This window comes from Euprymna scolopes, chromosome 20 (assembly GCF_053919585.1).
Source record: "Euprymna scolopes isolate OS-2025 chromosome 20, ASM5391958v1, whole genome shotgun sequence".
NCBI lineage: Eukaryota > Metazoa > Mollusca > Cephalopoda > Sepiida > Sepiolidae > Euprymna > Euprymna scolopes.
The window spans coordinates 23,850,092-23,866,034 of NC_136501.1; the positions used below are offsets into that span (position 1 = coordinate 23,850,092).

Genomic DNA, 15,943 nt, shown 5'->3' on the forward strand with positions numbered 1-15,943 from the left:
CGTGTGTCTATAGACACAATAAGTACACCGTTTGATGTCAGTGTGGAATTGTACACTCAATTATTCGCGAGAAACTGAAAACCAAGAAAAGTTTGTCGCCAGGGTGGTCAGAGAAGAGGCGAATATTTGACCAAAATGTGCATCCAGACAGTTTCTCACCCTCTATAGCCCAGACCTTGTTTCCTGTGACTTTTGGTTATTCCCTAAGCTCAAGGAAAACCTAAGAAGCTGTCGTTATGAGACAATTGAGGAGATGGAAAAGGCTGTGACGAGGGTCATTGACACACTCACGTAAGAGGACTTCCATGGGGTCTTCTAGAAGTTGATGGAACGGTACAATAAGAGCATTGCAGCCGGAGGAGATTACTTCGAAGAGGACAGGTGTTTCATGTGCGTACTATCAATAAATTGGCCATACGAAAAAAAGTCTGAAAACTTACTGAAGGGAGCTCGTATCATCAAATGATGAATCTTTTCGAGTTAAAATAGAAATGAGAAATACATATTTTTTAGTGAGAAAATATTTATACACGGATAATACGTTTTCGTGGTTACGGATTGTTGATGTAAACAGCGAAATGCCATGATCCGATACGGAAAACGAAACGAATCAAAATTGATTCCTGTGAGGTACCATTTTCTAGAATATTGAAGAATGTGCTCTTTTCGTTTTCCGATTCCTTCTCGTATCGGCGTTTCGCTTTATACAATAACAATTAACCTCGTCACAGGCTTTTCCATCTGCTCAATTGTCAAAACATGATATTTATTACTTAATCTATAGATGAAAGGTGTTTGAATGCTATGTCAATACAGTTTGTAGGAAACACCGTGAGCACGGGCTAGTAGATAAAGTAATAATGGCAATCTTAGAAGGAATTTTTAATAATTTTCAATTATTACGTTTACAAAGTGCAGTAACATAACCTTCAAACACAACTCCTTTCACGCTACGCACAATGCTTCAATCAAACTACAACATCCTTCTAATCTGTAGATATTTAAAGTGTTTCTCATTAAAATGTATATTTCTGAATAGATTTTAACGCGAAAAGATTCATTATCTATTCTGCTAATAAAATTCTATATGTTTATTTATTTATTTATTTATTAATGTGTGTATATATACCAATGAAACTTTCGAACACATGCACCGAACTGAAACAATTCTGTGAGATGTGAGCCCCTAGATTGTCCTTATCTATATATGGTTCGTAAAGAACAACGCCGCGTCACAGAAAGAAAACCCGAAATAAAGGTTTTTGGGCCGTTTCGTGCAAGTTACCTGCCCATGTCAACGGAATTTAGCACTGTCTGTATACAGTCACGGTAACATCTTTCGGCATACGGAGAGGACTTGTGGTGGCGCAATGCATAACGCGTCTGACTACGGATCAGAAGATTCCAGGTTCGAATCCTGGCAAGTTCGTAATAATTTTGATCATCATTTTATCTAACGTTTACTCATTATCCTTACCCTTACTTAGGGTATTTTTGTTTTTTTCATTGATTATATACATATAGAATTTCCCATACTCCGAGTTAACAAGGTAAGCGTTGATGGTAAGACGATGTTGGGTGTACTTGATGTTGAGTGTACTCGATTTTGTGTTTGACTCGGTTGTGTGTGCCGATGCTAGTGTAATAATATAAAGAATATTTTGTTTTAATATAATTTTTTAATGGCTACACGAAATTTTGTTTTCTTGCAAACAAAGTCACACCTCAATTTAATGCCTTTACTATGACCAGATAAAAATTGTGCAAATATATTTCACTTTGTTAGATCAGGATTAGTGATTTTGATTATAATTTGGATTATTCGAACTACTGTTCTCATTTTGAATGTGTTTCTTTAAAAGTTTCGATCGATGTAACCTCCAGCCTTCTCCGGATGTATATTGTCTGACTTTCTTTGGAACACGGAAATCTGTACAGAATTACGAACGAAACTCTTTATTTAATCAACGGTGTAGATTGTTTTCGTTCACTCACCCCTATTATAGCTTGTAATAAGGATTAATCTGGAAGAGTGTCATTTAGAAATGATTATTACTCAGCACTTTTAACTATTGCGCCATTGAAATTCCGGACAGATTGCAGATTTCATCAATACATACATAAAGAAGGTCAAAGGTTACGTTGGTCAAAACACCATGAGGATAAATTGGTGATGATAACAGTAGCTCAAATAATACAAATAATGGAAGCCTATGTCAGACTCAGTAATCTGTACGCAATTTCAAACGGAAGTTTTTATTTAATACACCGAGTGCAGGTAGCTCATTCTCGTTTCTTCAGCCATTACAAATTATTTTAGACTTCTAATCCAGTCATGGCTGACAAAATGATAGCAAGTTACTCATATGGATTAAATAAAGAGTTCCGTTGAAATTCTGTAATTCGACAAAACGATTCCCGAGTTCGACGTAAAAATCAAGGTTGACATCATCTAATTTCTTCTTTATCTGTCGATCAGCTCGTCCGTCACGCTTCAGTTTTGACTTCAATTTCGACTGTAAACATGTCGATTGAAAGATCTACCCTTTACAATTATATTATTTTATTATACCCTTTACAATTATTTACAATTTATTTTACCCTTTACAATTATATTATTTTATATTAAATGCGTCCAAGCATCGCTATTAGAGACGCTGTCCACTAGATTGTCTATCACGCATCTCCATCAAAAAAAGGGACGCCTATTCGTTTGTTCGTCACTTAAAAATGCGTAGATTAAAACCTTGTTTTCTTATTTTGTTGTTAAGCTGTATTCGGTATTAAATATTTTCCCGAACTAATTGAAAATATATTCTACATTTAGTTATAATTGTTTTATTCGATATTTAAAATTGGTTTCCAACACACGCGCCATCTTCCATGAAATCACTGATCATGTGTGATCATGGCATAGGATTAAACTTTCCAATCTTTCTCTCTACCCCCTCTTTCTCTCTTTCTTTCTTTCTGCCTCTCTCTCTTAATATATATATATATATATTATAAAACTGAATGTCTATGTGTGTGTGTGTGTGTGTGTGTGTGTGTGTGTGTGTCTGGTCACGAATAAGCTCCTATATTGTTGACTATTTAAAAAAACTGATTACATATAATGATAGAAGATGTATCCAGACACAGGAATGGGTATGTTTCATCTAGCAGAACGGTGGTTCATTAAAATTGTGGGGTCTGCGTACGCGCCTGGTCAACAAAGTATGGAAATTAAAAATTTAAAAATAAAAAAAAACGTTTACAATTGTTTTTGATATAGATGTACATAAGAATACTTTGATAAGTATGTTACAACTTAAATAGAGATGGTATAATAAAATTGTGGGGTCTGCGTTCGCGCCTGGCCTCCATAGAATGGAAATACGCACAAACTTTAATTAAGGACTTTTTATTTCTATCTGCGTAAGTATACTTTGATAATTATGTTTCAGTTTGAAGAAATATGGTATAATAAAATCATGGGGTGTTCGTTCGCACCTGTCCTCCATAGAATGGAAATATGTCACAAAGTTTTACAGTTTTTTTTATATAGATCCACAGAATATTGTGATAAGTGTTTCAGTGTGACCAGGTATGGAATAATAAATTATGGGGTTTATCTATTTTATTTTTACTTTCATCATATTTTGCTTTGGTTTTGATACCCCCGAATTCAAAGCTATCTCTTTACAACCCTTCCTTTTTATAACCTATCATACTTTCATAAATCAGAGTCCATTTTCTGTAGACTGTTTTTGAACCCAGTCACCTACGGGTACTTTTGCTAGTATATATATATATATATATATATATATATATATATATATATATATATATATGTATGTATGTGTGCGTGTGTGTGTGTGTGTATGTGTGTGTACATAAAGTTATGGACATTACATAGGGCCAAAGCAAAGCCGGGCTGAACTGCTTGTAAATCTATAAAAGTAAAATTGTCTGTTCTTGAACCCAGTCTACGACGGGTACTTTTGCTATTATATATATATATATATATATATATATATATATATATATATATATATATATATATATATATATAATTCACATACAGTACTGTTTCGTTGTGTCACAACTCATCAGTGCAGCAAGACTAGCACCTTTTCCTGGCCATGGATTGAACCTACAACTACCGCGTTGATAGTGGACATATATATATATATATATATATATATATATATATATATATATATATATATGATCTTGGCAGTTTTTCAACCTTTAAAACTATATTAAAAATTGTAGTCACAAGTCCTTCGTCGTTAAAATAAATTATCTTGTATATCAGTCAATCTCTTGCAATCACTGTATTAGTTGACTTTTAAGAATTAACAAGAGCCCTAATATTATTTCAGTGGTCATCGGTTGTTCACCATGACACACTATTTCAAGTATTGTGAAATTAAACAGTATCTTATAACTTTACATCTCAACAGTGTTGATGAACACTACCTCCATCACACACACACACACACACACACACACACACACACACACACACACACACACACACACACACACACATATATATTTATATTTATATATATATATATATATTCTGGATGTCAGATTTAGTTTTTTACTCCATATTAATTAATTTTCTAACCTATTTATGTTATACACACATACACATGCACACGTGCGTACACACACACCCTCTCTGTCACACACACATACATATATGTATGCATACACACATGCACATGTATATGTACATATGTATGATGAGAATAATGAAAATATTATTCCGATAAAATAGGGAAATAATAAGGAACAAACCAGAGGAAGTTTCGAAATATAGACGAAACATTGATGAACACATAACTCGGTTTGTACATGTATATGCATCTCTTTGCTTAAACATTTTGTCCAAAAAGTCGCTGTAGAGTTTCGAACTTAAATATATTCTTTATTCTTGAGGATATATTTCTGTAATTTGAACACAATCTGACTAAGACATTGCGAAATGTTTGAGAAATAAATGCAAAATTTAATCAATCCATGATAAATAATGTCTTTGAAATGTTGCCCATTTTCAGCTTCGCATATTTGTGCCCTTTCCGAAACACCATTCATGACAGATTGCAGAATCTCTGGATTGCAATTTAACTCCTTATTTCGTTCCTCATGTTTTCCTTAAAATGCAGGGTTTGGGTATTGACGTTTCGAGCTTAAGGAACAAAATACGGGAGTTAAATCGCAATCCAGAGATTCTGCAATCTTTTATGAATAATGCTTCGGAAAGCGCACAAATATGCGAAGCTGAAAATGGGCAACATTTAAAAGACATCATTTTTCATAGATAAAGATTGTTTGGAATTTTGCATGTTGTTTTAACGTTCCCAATATCTTAGTCAAATTGTGTTAAATTAAAGAAAGATATCGTAAAAAAAAGGGATCTATTTAAGTTCAAAACTCTTCAGTGACTTTTGTACATCCTGTATTTGTCTCTTTCTCTTTAGCTATCTCTTTCTTTCTTTCTTTGCATTAGGTTTGACTTTCTACCCCCTCATCTATCTCAGTCTCTTTCGTTCTCTCGCTTTTCCTTTTTCTCTCCCTTTCTATATATATATATATATATATATATATATATATATATATATATATATATATATATATATATATTTATATTTATATATATATATATTTTTGTGGTTCAAATTCTTCGACCAGCGGCAATCGTCACACTTCCTGCACTGGTAATTACGAAAGGGTGAAATACTAGTGTCTGTATATAAAGCAATTATTTATATATATATATATATATATATATATATATATATATATATATATATATTCTTTTATATATATATTCTTTTACTTCTTTCATTTATTTCTATCTATCTCTTTCGCTCATTCACTATCGTTTCCCTTTTCTACCTCACTTTCTATTTATATATTTTTATTTCTCCAGTCCATTCTCTGTACTTTCTGCCTATTTCTTTCTCAATTTCTCTCTCTTTCTTCCTTTCTTAATCCATATCGCTCTCTCAGTCTCTATCTCTTTTCCCCTTCCCTCTTTTTCTCTATTCGTCCACTAGTCTCTCTATCTCTTCCCCCGATCCACTTCTCCCAGCTTTTCTCATAATTAACAAATCAAACTATCACATTCACTCGCTTGACAAAAACAAGTTTACAATTAATAGCCAAATGGCTTCGTGTTTTCTTTATATATACATATACATCTATTCATTTTGAAAAAAAAAAAAAAAGAAAAAACGTTGCGTGAAAAACAATCAAATTCCTCCAGCAAAAAATAAATAATTATTAAAAGCATTTTAGTCGCAAAATGTAGCTGAACACTAAAATCAACATTGAAGTCCGTCATGTTTTTTACCAACATCGTTCTCTTACTTTCCGCCTTTCATCATTGCGGAATATTAATTCATTAATCTTTAAGATTTTTATCTCCTTTGACAAGTGTCTTGATGATCTATAATATTAATGCAAATGACTCAAATCAGGTCTAGTAGGTTCATCTTGGTAGTCCATTCCTGGTATAATTAACTCCATTTTGTTTCATCAGGGTATCAGTCTCGTCTTTGAGGGTTTCTGTTGAGGTTAACATCGGGTTTCCTATCGTGCTGACGGTCACACTTGCATCTGTTGTACTCGATTCCTCGGTTAAGACAATTTCCTGCAACGGTACAGTGCTCTCGTTAAAGGTCGAGCAGTTTCCACTACTTTCCGGAATATTCCTCGCTTTCTTGCCGCTGCTGATGCTAGTGCTAGAATGCATGGTCGTTGTTGTGTCCGTGGTAGTTGTGGTGTTGGAGTTGGAGGTGTTGCTATTTGTACTCATGCTTGAATGGCCCTTCATTTTGTCGCCCAAATTCAAAAGGAATCTAGTCAGTTGCATCTCTCGCGAGTTATCGTTGGCGCCGAGATTTCGTTTCCAAACGAGGACGGGTTGACGTTCGGAAGATTCACTACAACTTCTGCAACATTTCTGGTACGAAGTTTTCAGATCAGACTGCAAAAAAAAAAAAAGAAAAAGAAAAAAAAGGAAGAAACGATAAAATATTGGAATATAAACAAACATCAACATTTACAAAAAAATACACACAAAAAAAACCAAAAAAAAACCTTTTTTTTAATTACATTCATGGATTCCAGTTTTTCCTCACCATGTTAAGAAGAAATTAGCATATTCCTTTTTACCATATCATTACCATATTAAATTTTTTTTCACATGCTGGAATTTCTACGGGTGCGCATTATCGTAATAATCATCCAATTTTCCTAATATTAACACATATGTTTTATAAATAGTTACAAAAAATCACAGGGTAAATATTTAATTTCACACAAACTTTCAGTATTTTTAATAGGTATGTTTGCATTAATTACGGTTATAAAAACTACGGACTTCTACAGCTAAAAACATTACTGTTACGCATAGTGCCTTCCTTATACATCTTCGGCATTATGGTACATTACGACTTAAACATTCATTAAGCTGACATTACCTATAACTGTTTTAGTCTTAATTTTTTAAATGCTTTACTTTTGTGTGTTTGTGGAGGGATTTCTATCATTTCTTAAGTTTTATCCTGCCAATTATAGAATTTGCTTTCTGATTTAATTTTATTTTCTTAAATATAACTTTACTATAGCATGTATAATGTTTGACGTGTACGCGAAAGAAATGAACGTGAACGCTTGAAAAATAAATCAAGTTTAGTGCAAATATATGATAAAAATCGGAATTGGAATAAAATTATAAGTTCTAAACTATTTCAAAAATTGGTGCATGTTTATAAATGAATCTTTATAGGTGCATGTTTATAGGTGCATATTTATAGGTGCATATCCATAGGTGCATATTTATAGGTGTATGGTTACAGGTACCCTTCTATAGGTTCATGTTTATTGGTGCATGTTTATAAGTGAACATTTATAGGTGCATTTTATAGGTGCATATTTATAGGGCCATCCGTCTAGGTGTACATTCCTAGGCGCATGCTTATGGGTGCATATTCAGCAATGCATATTTACAGGTGCATATTTCTAACTGAATATTTATCTGTGTATATTTATATGTGCATATTTATAGGTCCATGTCTATAAGTACGTCTTTATAGGTGTATATTTATAAATGCCTACTTATAAATGCATATTTATATGTGCATATTAATATGTGCATGTTTATAGGTAAATATTTATAGGTGCAAATTATAGGTGAATATTATAGGCGTATATTATAGGTGCATATTTATAGTTGCATATTTATAGGTGTACTTTTATAGGTGCATCAATGTGCAACAAAAATATGTGTGTGTATCTGTGAGTGGGTGCGGTGCATATAATGTGCTTAATTGTATGTGTTTAATGCTCTTTTAGGCATCCGTTGTTGGAGCAGCATTCTTATCATCAAGTTTGCGAGTCGATGGCAGTGCGCCATTAATGAAAAGATTTCGGTGAAAAGCGATATTAAAACAGACAAAAATAGATAGCATCAACCAGATATATATATATATATATATATATATATATATATATATATATATAGATAGAAGTATATATATATATAGAAATGTTAATAAATAGATACAAAGATACATAAATAAAAAGTATACATAGAAAATAGTCTAAATGCCATTAAGTACCAACTAAAGTCTTACTTTTCAAAAATTGCATCTCGTTTTTTTTTTTTTTTGTTTTTTTTTACAGCAAAGCAAATCAATTTAATAACACGCCAAATTATTATAATTAAAATAAAATTTAAATATTCATAGAAGGAAGGCACATAATAGTTAACGAAGCCCAACACCCTCTCGATGTTAAAAATGGTTTTCTAAATAGTAACATTATTATTAGAAATTCGTTCGTAACAAGGGGGGGGGGGCGTTGTTAATATTTTGTTCTTACATCGTTTTGTCATTTTACCTGCCAATCGTCGACTATTTTCAACTGTTTATGAAAACTTTCAAGTAGCATGTTTTATACTAAAGACAAACTGATATAATTTGGTTTTGTTTAAAATCAAAATAAATCTTTTGTTGTGATTCAATTTGCAATACATTAAAAGGAAAATATTTGAGGAAAAAATATACCCCGAAATTACTCGGAGATTCATGTAATAATTTTAAAATTAACGAAAAAGAAAAAAACAATAACAAAAAATATCTAATTAAATATTTATAAGAGGTATTCGAGCCCGTTTTGAACGGATATCACATTTGGTTATGGATATATTGGATAATAAATACTTGTTGGCGAAAATTTAAAATGTGACATTCGTTCAAAACAGATTCGAATACCCACCAAAATCAATATTTTAAAGGTAACTTGGTACTCTATCGCATTTTGACCAAAAGTGTAGATAAAAAGATAGAGAAATAACACGTATACAGAAACAGATAGATAGAAGTATAGCTGTATAAAATATAGATAGATAGACAAATAGATAGATAAAAGTCTAGATAAAAAGCATGCATGGATGGAAGGATAAAATTTATACAGAGAGTCATAGAAAGATAGATTTACAAAAATAGATAGACAAGTACAAAGATAGATAAAAAATATATAATAATCATAGATGAATACGAAGATAGACAGATAAAATATACAGTATACAAGATAAATAGAAAATATATATAGATAAAAATACAGATACATAAAAAGATGAGTAGATAAAAAGTATAGATAGATAAAAATATAGAGAGATAAAAATATATAGAGAGACTAATCGGTAGAAAGATGAATACATAAAAATATATATAGAGAAAGATAGAAATGAAAAGTATGGATAAATTTATAAATAGAAAGATAGGTAAATATATAGATAGATAAACTGAAAGAGCGATGGGTGTATAGATAAGTAATTAGATAGAAACCAGATAAATAAAAAAAAAGTATAGATAAAAAGAAAGAGAGATAAACTGTATAAAGTGATAAATAGACAGAAAGGTAGATATATAAAAATCTAGATAGATAGAAGCATGCTCGCCGCGGAGTCAGCCGCCATAAGTCTAACACAAGTGGGAAAAACTTAATAGAAACAAGAAATCGATGCGTAAGTGAAGTTTCTGAATGGGCCGAAGCATATATTGAAACACATGTTCTCACAAAGAAATTATATAGCAAGCCCTACTCTCCTCAATGGTTCACTACAATCTGGGAAGTTGCCATCGTGCACTGCTAAAAAACCTGCCGTGAATGCAGTCGTCATAATCTCAAGTAAGTACAAATGTACAGAAGCTAGAAGTCATTGCAACTGCAGACAATAGAATGTACACTGAAATAACCAGAAAACGCATTGAGTCGCAGAAACTAGGAAATTGTGAATTTTTTAGAAATTTATAATAGCCCAGTGTATAGTGGACAGTCAATACTTCTCCCACTATCCAATATAATGATAAGGTTGAACTGCTTGTTCGGTTGTTCACTCCCAACTCCACCTTAGACCCAACAAATTATCCCTTCTCAAATTTTCCTTTGCGAACAGAAGCCACACTCTATTCCATGTCCCTGATGACAAAAATCACCCAGACGTGTTGGTTTCATCTCATCCATGTTATAGTAATAAATAAGTGCTCTGCTGAGGTAGCCCCTGTCTTCTCCAAATTTTACAACAGATTCTTTGTCGTGCCTTGCTTCTCATTATAGCTGGAAAATTGTCTATTGTAGCAGTATTCAAGATGAAAGGATTAATCCGCTGAATTATCGCCCATTACTACACTCCTCTTTTTTGAGTCACTAATCAATCAAGTGCTAGTTCACCACCTCGTAAGTGCTAAACTTCTTTCTAATTTTTAAATTTTTAAAAAATTTTAAATTTTTTATTTCCATACTTTGTGGACCAGACGCGTACGCAGACCCCACAATTTTAATGAATCATCATTATGCCAGATCAAACATACCCATTCCTGTGTCTCGATACATCTTCTATCATTATATGTGATCAGTTTTCTATAATAGTCAACCATATAGGAGCCTATTCGTGACCAGACACACACACACGGACGTTCAGCTTTATATATATATATATATATATATATATATATATATATATATATATATATATATATATATATATATATATATATTGCAAAGTTTTGTTGAAAATTTAAAAACTCACGTTTTCTTCTTTATAACCTTCGTTTATTTCCTGGATTTTTCCATTACAGCTGTTTCATTAGTGGGTAGGCAATTTTACGATTTATGTTTTCGTAAAAATATCCTGTCCCCACCAACTTCTTAAGATGTATATCCATTAGATTTTTACAACAAATATATATATATATATATATATATATATATATATATATATATATATATATATATATATATATTAGCTGGATGCTTAGCGTTGCTCAATCGTACAGTAGTCATACAACACGCTTAAACATGATATTTCAATTTATGCAGATGGCTTAATATTGTTGTAGAAGCAACCCTCTATTGAATATTGTATATTATGAAAAATACTTTTGTCGGTGGACTAATTCGCAAAATAAATAAATAAATAAATAAAACAAATAATAATGATCAGATCGTTCATCAAATTCTATCTGTGTTTGTTTACATTATCACGTCAGCTGATGTTTGGGCTTGACGCTAAATACTTTGAAAAAGTCACTCGTGATTAATGTTTAGTTTTAAAATATATAAACGAAGAAATAATTTACGGCGATTGTAAACGGCATCTTTTCTTTTAACGTAAATTGAACTCATTAATAAGAAAAAATAAAAATAAAATGGTAAAGTACATCCAGGCTTGTAACAGGGGATCATTAGATCTGTAGTCGAATACATACCACCGAGCTATACTTCCGAAGAAGAAATGATTTGCTAAGATTTTATTATCTCCCTTGCCGGAGTAGCGTAAAATATACTCCCATAAATTTTTTTTCTTTTTTTATCTATAAGAAATATAGACTATTTTTAACATCGGATTTTTTCGATTTTCGATACTTATCTGACGAATTTCAATAATAACAAACACATCTATAAGAACATTGCCAGACATGTAAATTACATTTGTGTGAAATTTGCAAAAGATATGCTCAGCTGTAGCAGAACCTATGAGGAAGGGACTCACCCACACAAAGTGACACACACACACACACACACACACACACACACACACACACACACACACACACACACACATATAAAATAAATAAAAAAATGTATATATGTAAAAATATTTTTAACCTTTATATATCTAATTTTAAATAAGAATGTAAATATACTAAATACTAATCATAGTGGGGGTGATAAGTAGTTAAATGGATTGATCCTAATCTTATAAATACAAGACTGATAAATTAAAAAATTAAAAAATGTATCCATTTTAAATGTGGAAATTGGTGAATCGCACGGGTAAGAAATTCATTTTTATAGTATGAAAAGGTTAGTAATTGCAATTAAGAATAGGAAATTAGATCAAATGTTTGTAACATGTCTTCCTCCTAAGATTAAGAGTGGTGGTGTTTGATCAACACTCCTGGGGAGCCATGATGTAATATTCTGTTTTGTTTTTAAATCCCCGAAACAGTGTTTCATGGTAAACAACTGATGATCCCTTGAAAAATAAATTATTGGTATTATAGTAAATTCGAGAGCGAGTTGATGCAGTGATTGCAGGTGATTAAATGACTTACTGACTAGATGGTTTTCTAACGAATGATCAAATTTTTTTTTTGTATAGATTTAAAGGTTAAAAACTTCAAAGACTATATATATATATATATATATATATATATATATATATATATATATATTTATGTTCCCCTAGGGCTTACCACCCAAGGAGGTCGGAGATGTCTCGACAGGGTCAAGCCGTTGTCATTAGTAATATAGAAGTAGGAACTCCTTTCGAAGTGGCAAATGGAACTTCTTCGGCCGAAAATAATTTTAAGGTTGCTCTTTGTGGAGCTTCCTTATGTAAAACTTGTAATATTCTTATAACATCTAAAGAATATAAGTCAAATGTGACTAATAAAATTTATTCTGTTATAAATCATTCTAAAGAAGATTTGTCATGTAGGTACCAAAATTTGGTCTACCTGTTCTCCTGTAAAAACTGTAATTTACAATACGTAGGGGAAACTGTAATGACTCTAAATAAACGCATGAATTTGCATAGGACTAGCACTAAAGGATGTATTCATGTTGTTAAACATTTTAAAGAAACCTGTAGTCAGTCGACTTTTTTCGTACAAATAATTGAAAAACTTAAAAGTAATGGATATAATAGTCTAGGTAATGTAGATAACGATATCCTAAGGATGCGTCAGGATAAGGAAGACGATATAATTAAAAAATGCGAGTAATTTACCCATATGGGTTGAATAAAGTTAAAAAAAAATAACTTACAAGATTCTGAAATTATAGGTAGATTATATCCAGCTTTGCCTCGCTACGGTATTAGAGATAGAACTCATGTTAATAGAAATAATAGAAAATCAGTTATTTCATGCGAGGATTTTTTTTAGTAAAATTAAAGATATTATTATTAATAAAATTTATGAGTCGTTCAATTATATAAGTAAATTGCTTAATTTAACAAAAAAGAAAGTTTTGCAGGAAATAGCATCTAAAATATTATTGCAACCGGATACGATAGAAGGCCTATTTTATTAATCGATACTAAATTATATAAGCTACAAGTGAACGATATAAAAAAGAAACCTAAAAATGTGTGTGTAGTTTTGTATGAAAATAAAGGTTTTGATTATGTAAATTTACCTAAAATATTTAATAAACAAAAAACTATACAATTACTACCTAATGAGTTACAGAAAAAAGATCAAAAACCAATAGTTACATATAAACTAGGGCCAACAATACGCAATAAGATTTTTAATTATAAGAAAACGGTAGAACATATACATATAAATGATAATATTATGAATATTCCAGAATATGAATGTAATTCCTCTCCTTTCTGTAATAATGAGATAGAACATGTAATTACAGGAGATTCAAAGATAGTAAATAATCCTAAATTAAGAAAACTACTTAGTAAGGGTCCGAATTATAGAGAACCTAAATGCCTAAATTACACTAAATGCGTTAAAGAAGTAACTAAAGCACTAGAAGGTTTTATTATGTCTATGGTAAATAAATATAAATTAGCACAGTCTACGTTTGATGCATGGAAAAATAGTATACTTGAATGCGTAAATGAAAAGGTTAAACATATAAAAAAATTTAAACTCCCTAGAAAAACAAATCCTCTTTTAAAAAATTCAGAAATACGGGAGGAACTTAAAATACTTCAAGAAAAGTTTGTAATAGTTCCGATTAATAAAGCGGCAAAAAATATAGCTTTTATATGTAAAAAATATTATATACAACGTTTATTGATAGAAGTAGGACTTATAGGAAATGTTTCGGATGCTTATAAAGTAAGTAATAGTAATTTAGATAGCATTATTTTGAATAATAGTATTATTAGTGAAAAAGTAGGATTAAAGTTAGAAGAAAAAAACAAAAATCTTCCATGTATGTATTGGATACCTAAAATGCTTAAAAATCCAGTTGGTGCTAGATTTATTGTAGGTTCAAAGACGTGCATCACTAAACCTTTAAGTAAAGCTATATCTAAAATATTTAAATTAATTATAAATCAAATAAATTATTTTTACCTGAAAAGTAAATTCTATAGTAATATAAATCTATTTTGGGTAGTAAATAATTCCCAACCAGTGAAAGAAAAATTAGATAAAATAAATTCCAGAATAAAAGCAAAATCTATAACTACTTATGATTTTAGTACGTTATATACTAAAATTCCGCACGAAAAACTTATAAAAGAATTAAATGATACTGTAGATTTGGCTTTTGAAGGTGGAAAAGGTAAATATATAGACTTTTAAAACTCTAAAGCTTTCTGGTGTAAAAATAAAAATATCAAAACTAGTGTTTCTAAAGGTATCTTAAAAATACTTGTAAGTCATCTTATTAAAGAATGCTATTTTCAAATAGGAAATAAAATATTACTCCAAACGATAGGTATCCCAATGGGATTGGATCCTGCACCATTTTGGGCAAATTTGTATTTACATAGACTCGTGTATATATATATATATATGTCATCACTATTAAAAACAGATATATCTAAAACATATAACTTTCATGGATGTAGGAGTTTTATAGATGACCTTATATGTATAAACGATAATGATGAATTCGAAAAAAAAATAAACATCTTATATATCCAAACGAATTAAAATCGAATTGTGAACATAGAGGACAACAGGCTACATTTCTGGATTTAGATATAAAAATTGAGGATGGGATTTTTCTTTATAAAATATTTGATAAAAGAAACCCCTTCCCCTTTAAAATAATACGTATGCCGCATAATGATAGCACCTGCCCTGTTTTTGTGTTTTATGGAACCATTATGTCAGAGTTTTTTTTATCCATTTTAAATGTGGAAATTGGTGAATCGCACAGGAAAGAAATTCATTTTTATAGTATGAAAAGGTTAGTAATTGCAATTAAGAATAGGAAATTGGATAAAATGTTTGTAACATGTCTTCTTCCTAAGATTAAGGGTGGTGGTGTTTGATCAACACTGCTGGAGAGCCATGATGTAATATTCTGTTTTGTTTTTAAATCCCCGAAACAGTGTTTCATGGTAAACAACTGATGATCCCTTGAAAAATAAATTATTAGTATTATAGTAAATTCGAGAGCGAGTTGATGCAGTGATTGCAGGTGATTAAATGACTTACTGACTAGATGGTTTTCTAACGAATGATAAAATTTTTTTTTTGTATAGTTTTAAAGGTTAAAAACTCTAAAGACTATATATATATATATATATATATATATATGTGTGTGTGTGTGTGTGTAAGCCGTTGATACGATTCGGTAACCGAAACATGTGTAACTAAACAAATAAAACGGTAATAAAAATATATTTGCTATGCAATAGTATTGAGCACTTTCTGCAGGTTTTTAATAATTA

The 15,943-nt window shown here is 30.9% G+C and overlaps 2 protein-coding genes across 3 annotated transcripts in view; one reads left to right on the top strand and one right to left on the bottom strand.

The window, feature by feature from the left end:
- Positions 1 to 15,943, top strand: part of LOC145241368 (testis-expressed protein 47-like) — a 381,126-nt gene that overhangs the window by 359,752 nt on the left and 5,431 nt on the right. The gene's annotated exons all lie outside the window — the stretch shown is intronic.
- Positions 6,152 to 15,943, bottom strand: part of LOC145241367 (RYamide receptor-like) — a 735,032-nt gene continuing 725,240 nt past the window's right edge. For both annotated transcript variants that reach the window (XM_080104240.1, XM_080104241.1), the window contains one exon: positions 6,152 to 6,985. In XM_080104240.1, coding sequence (XP_079960366.1) covers positions 6,488 to 6,985 — 498 coding nt within the window. In that variant the 3' untranslated portion in view covers positions 6,152 to 6,487. The remainder of the gene's footprint in view (positions 6,986 to 15,943) is intronic.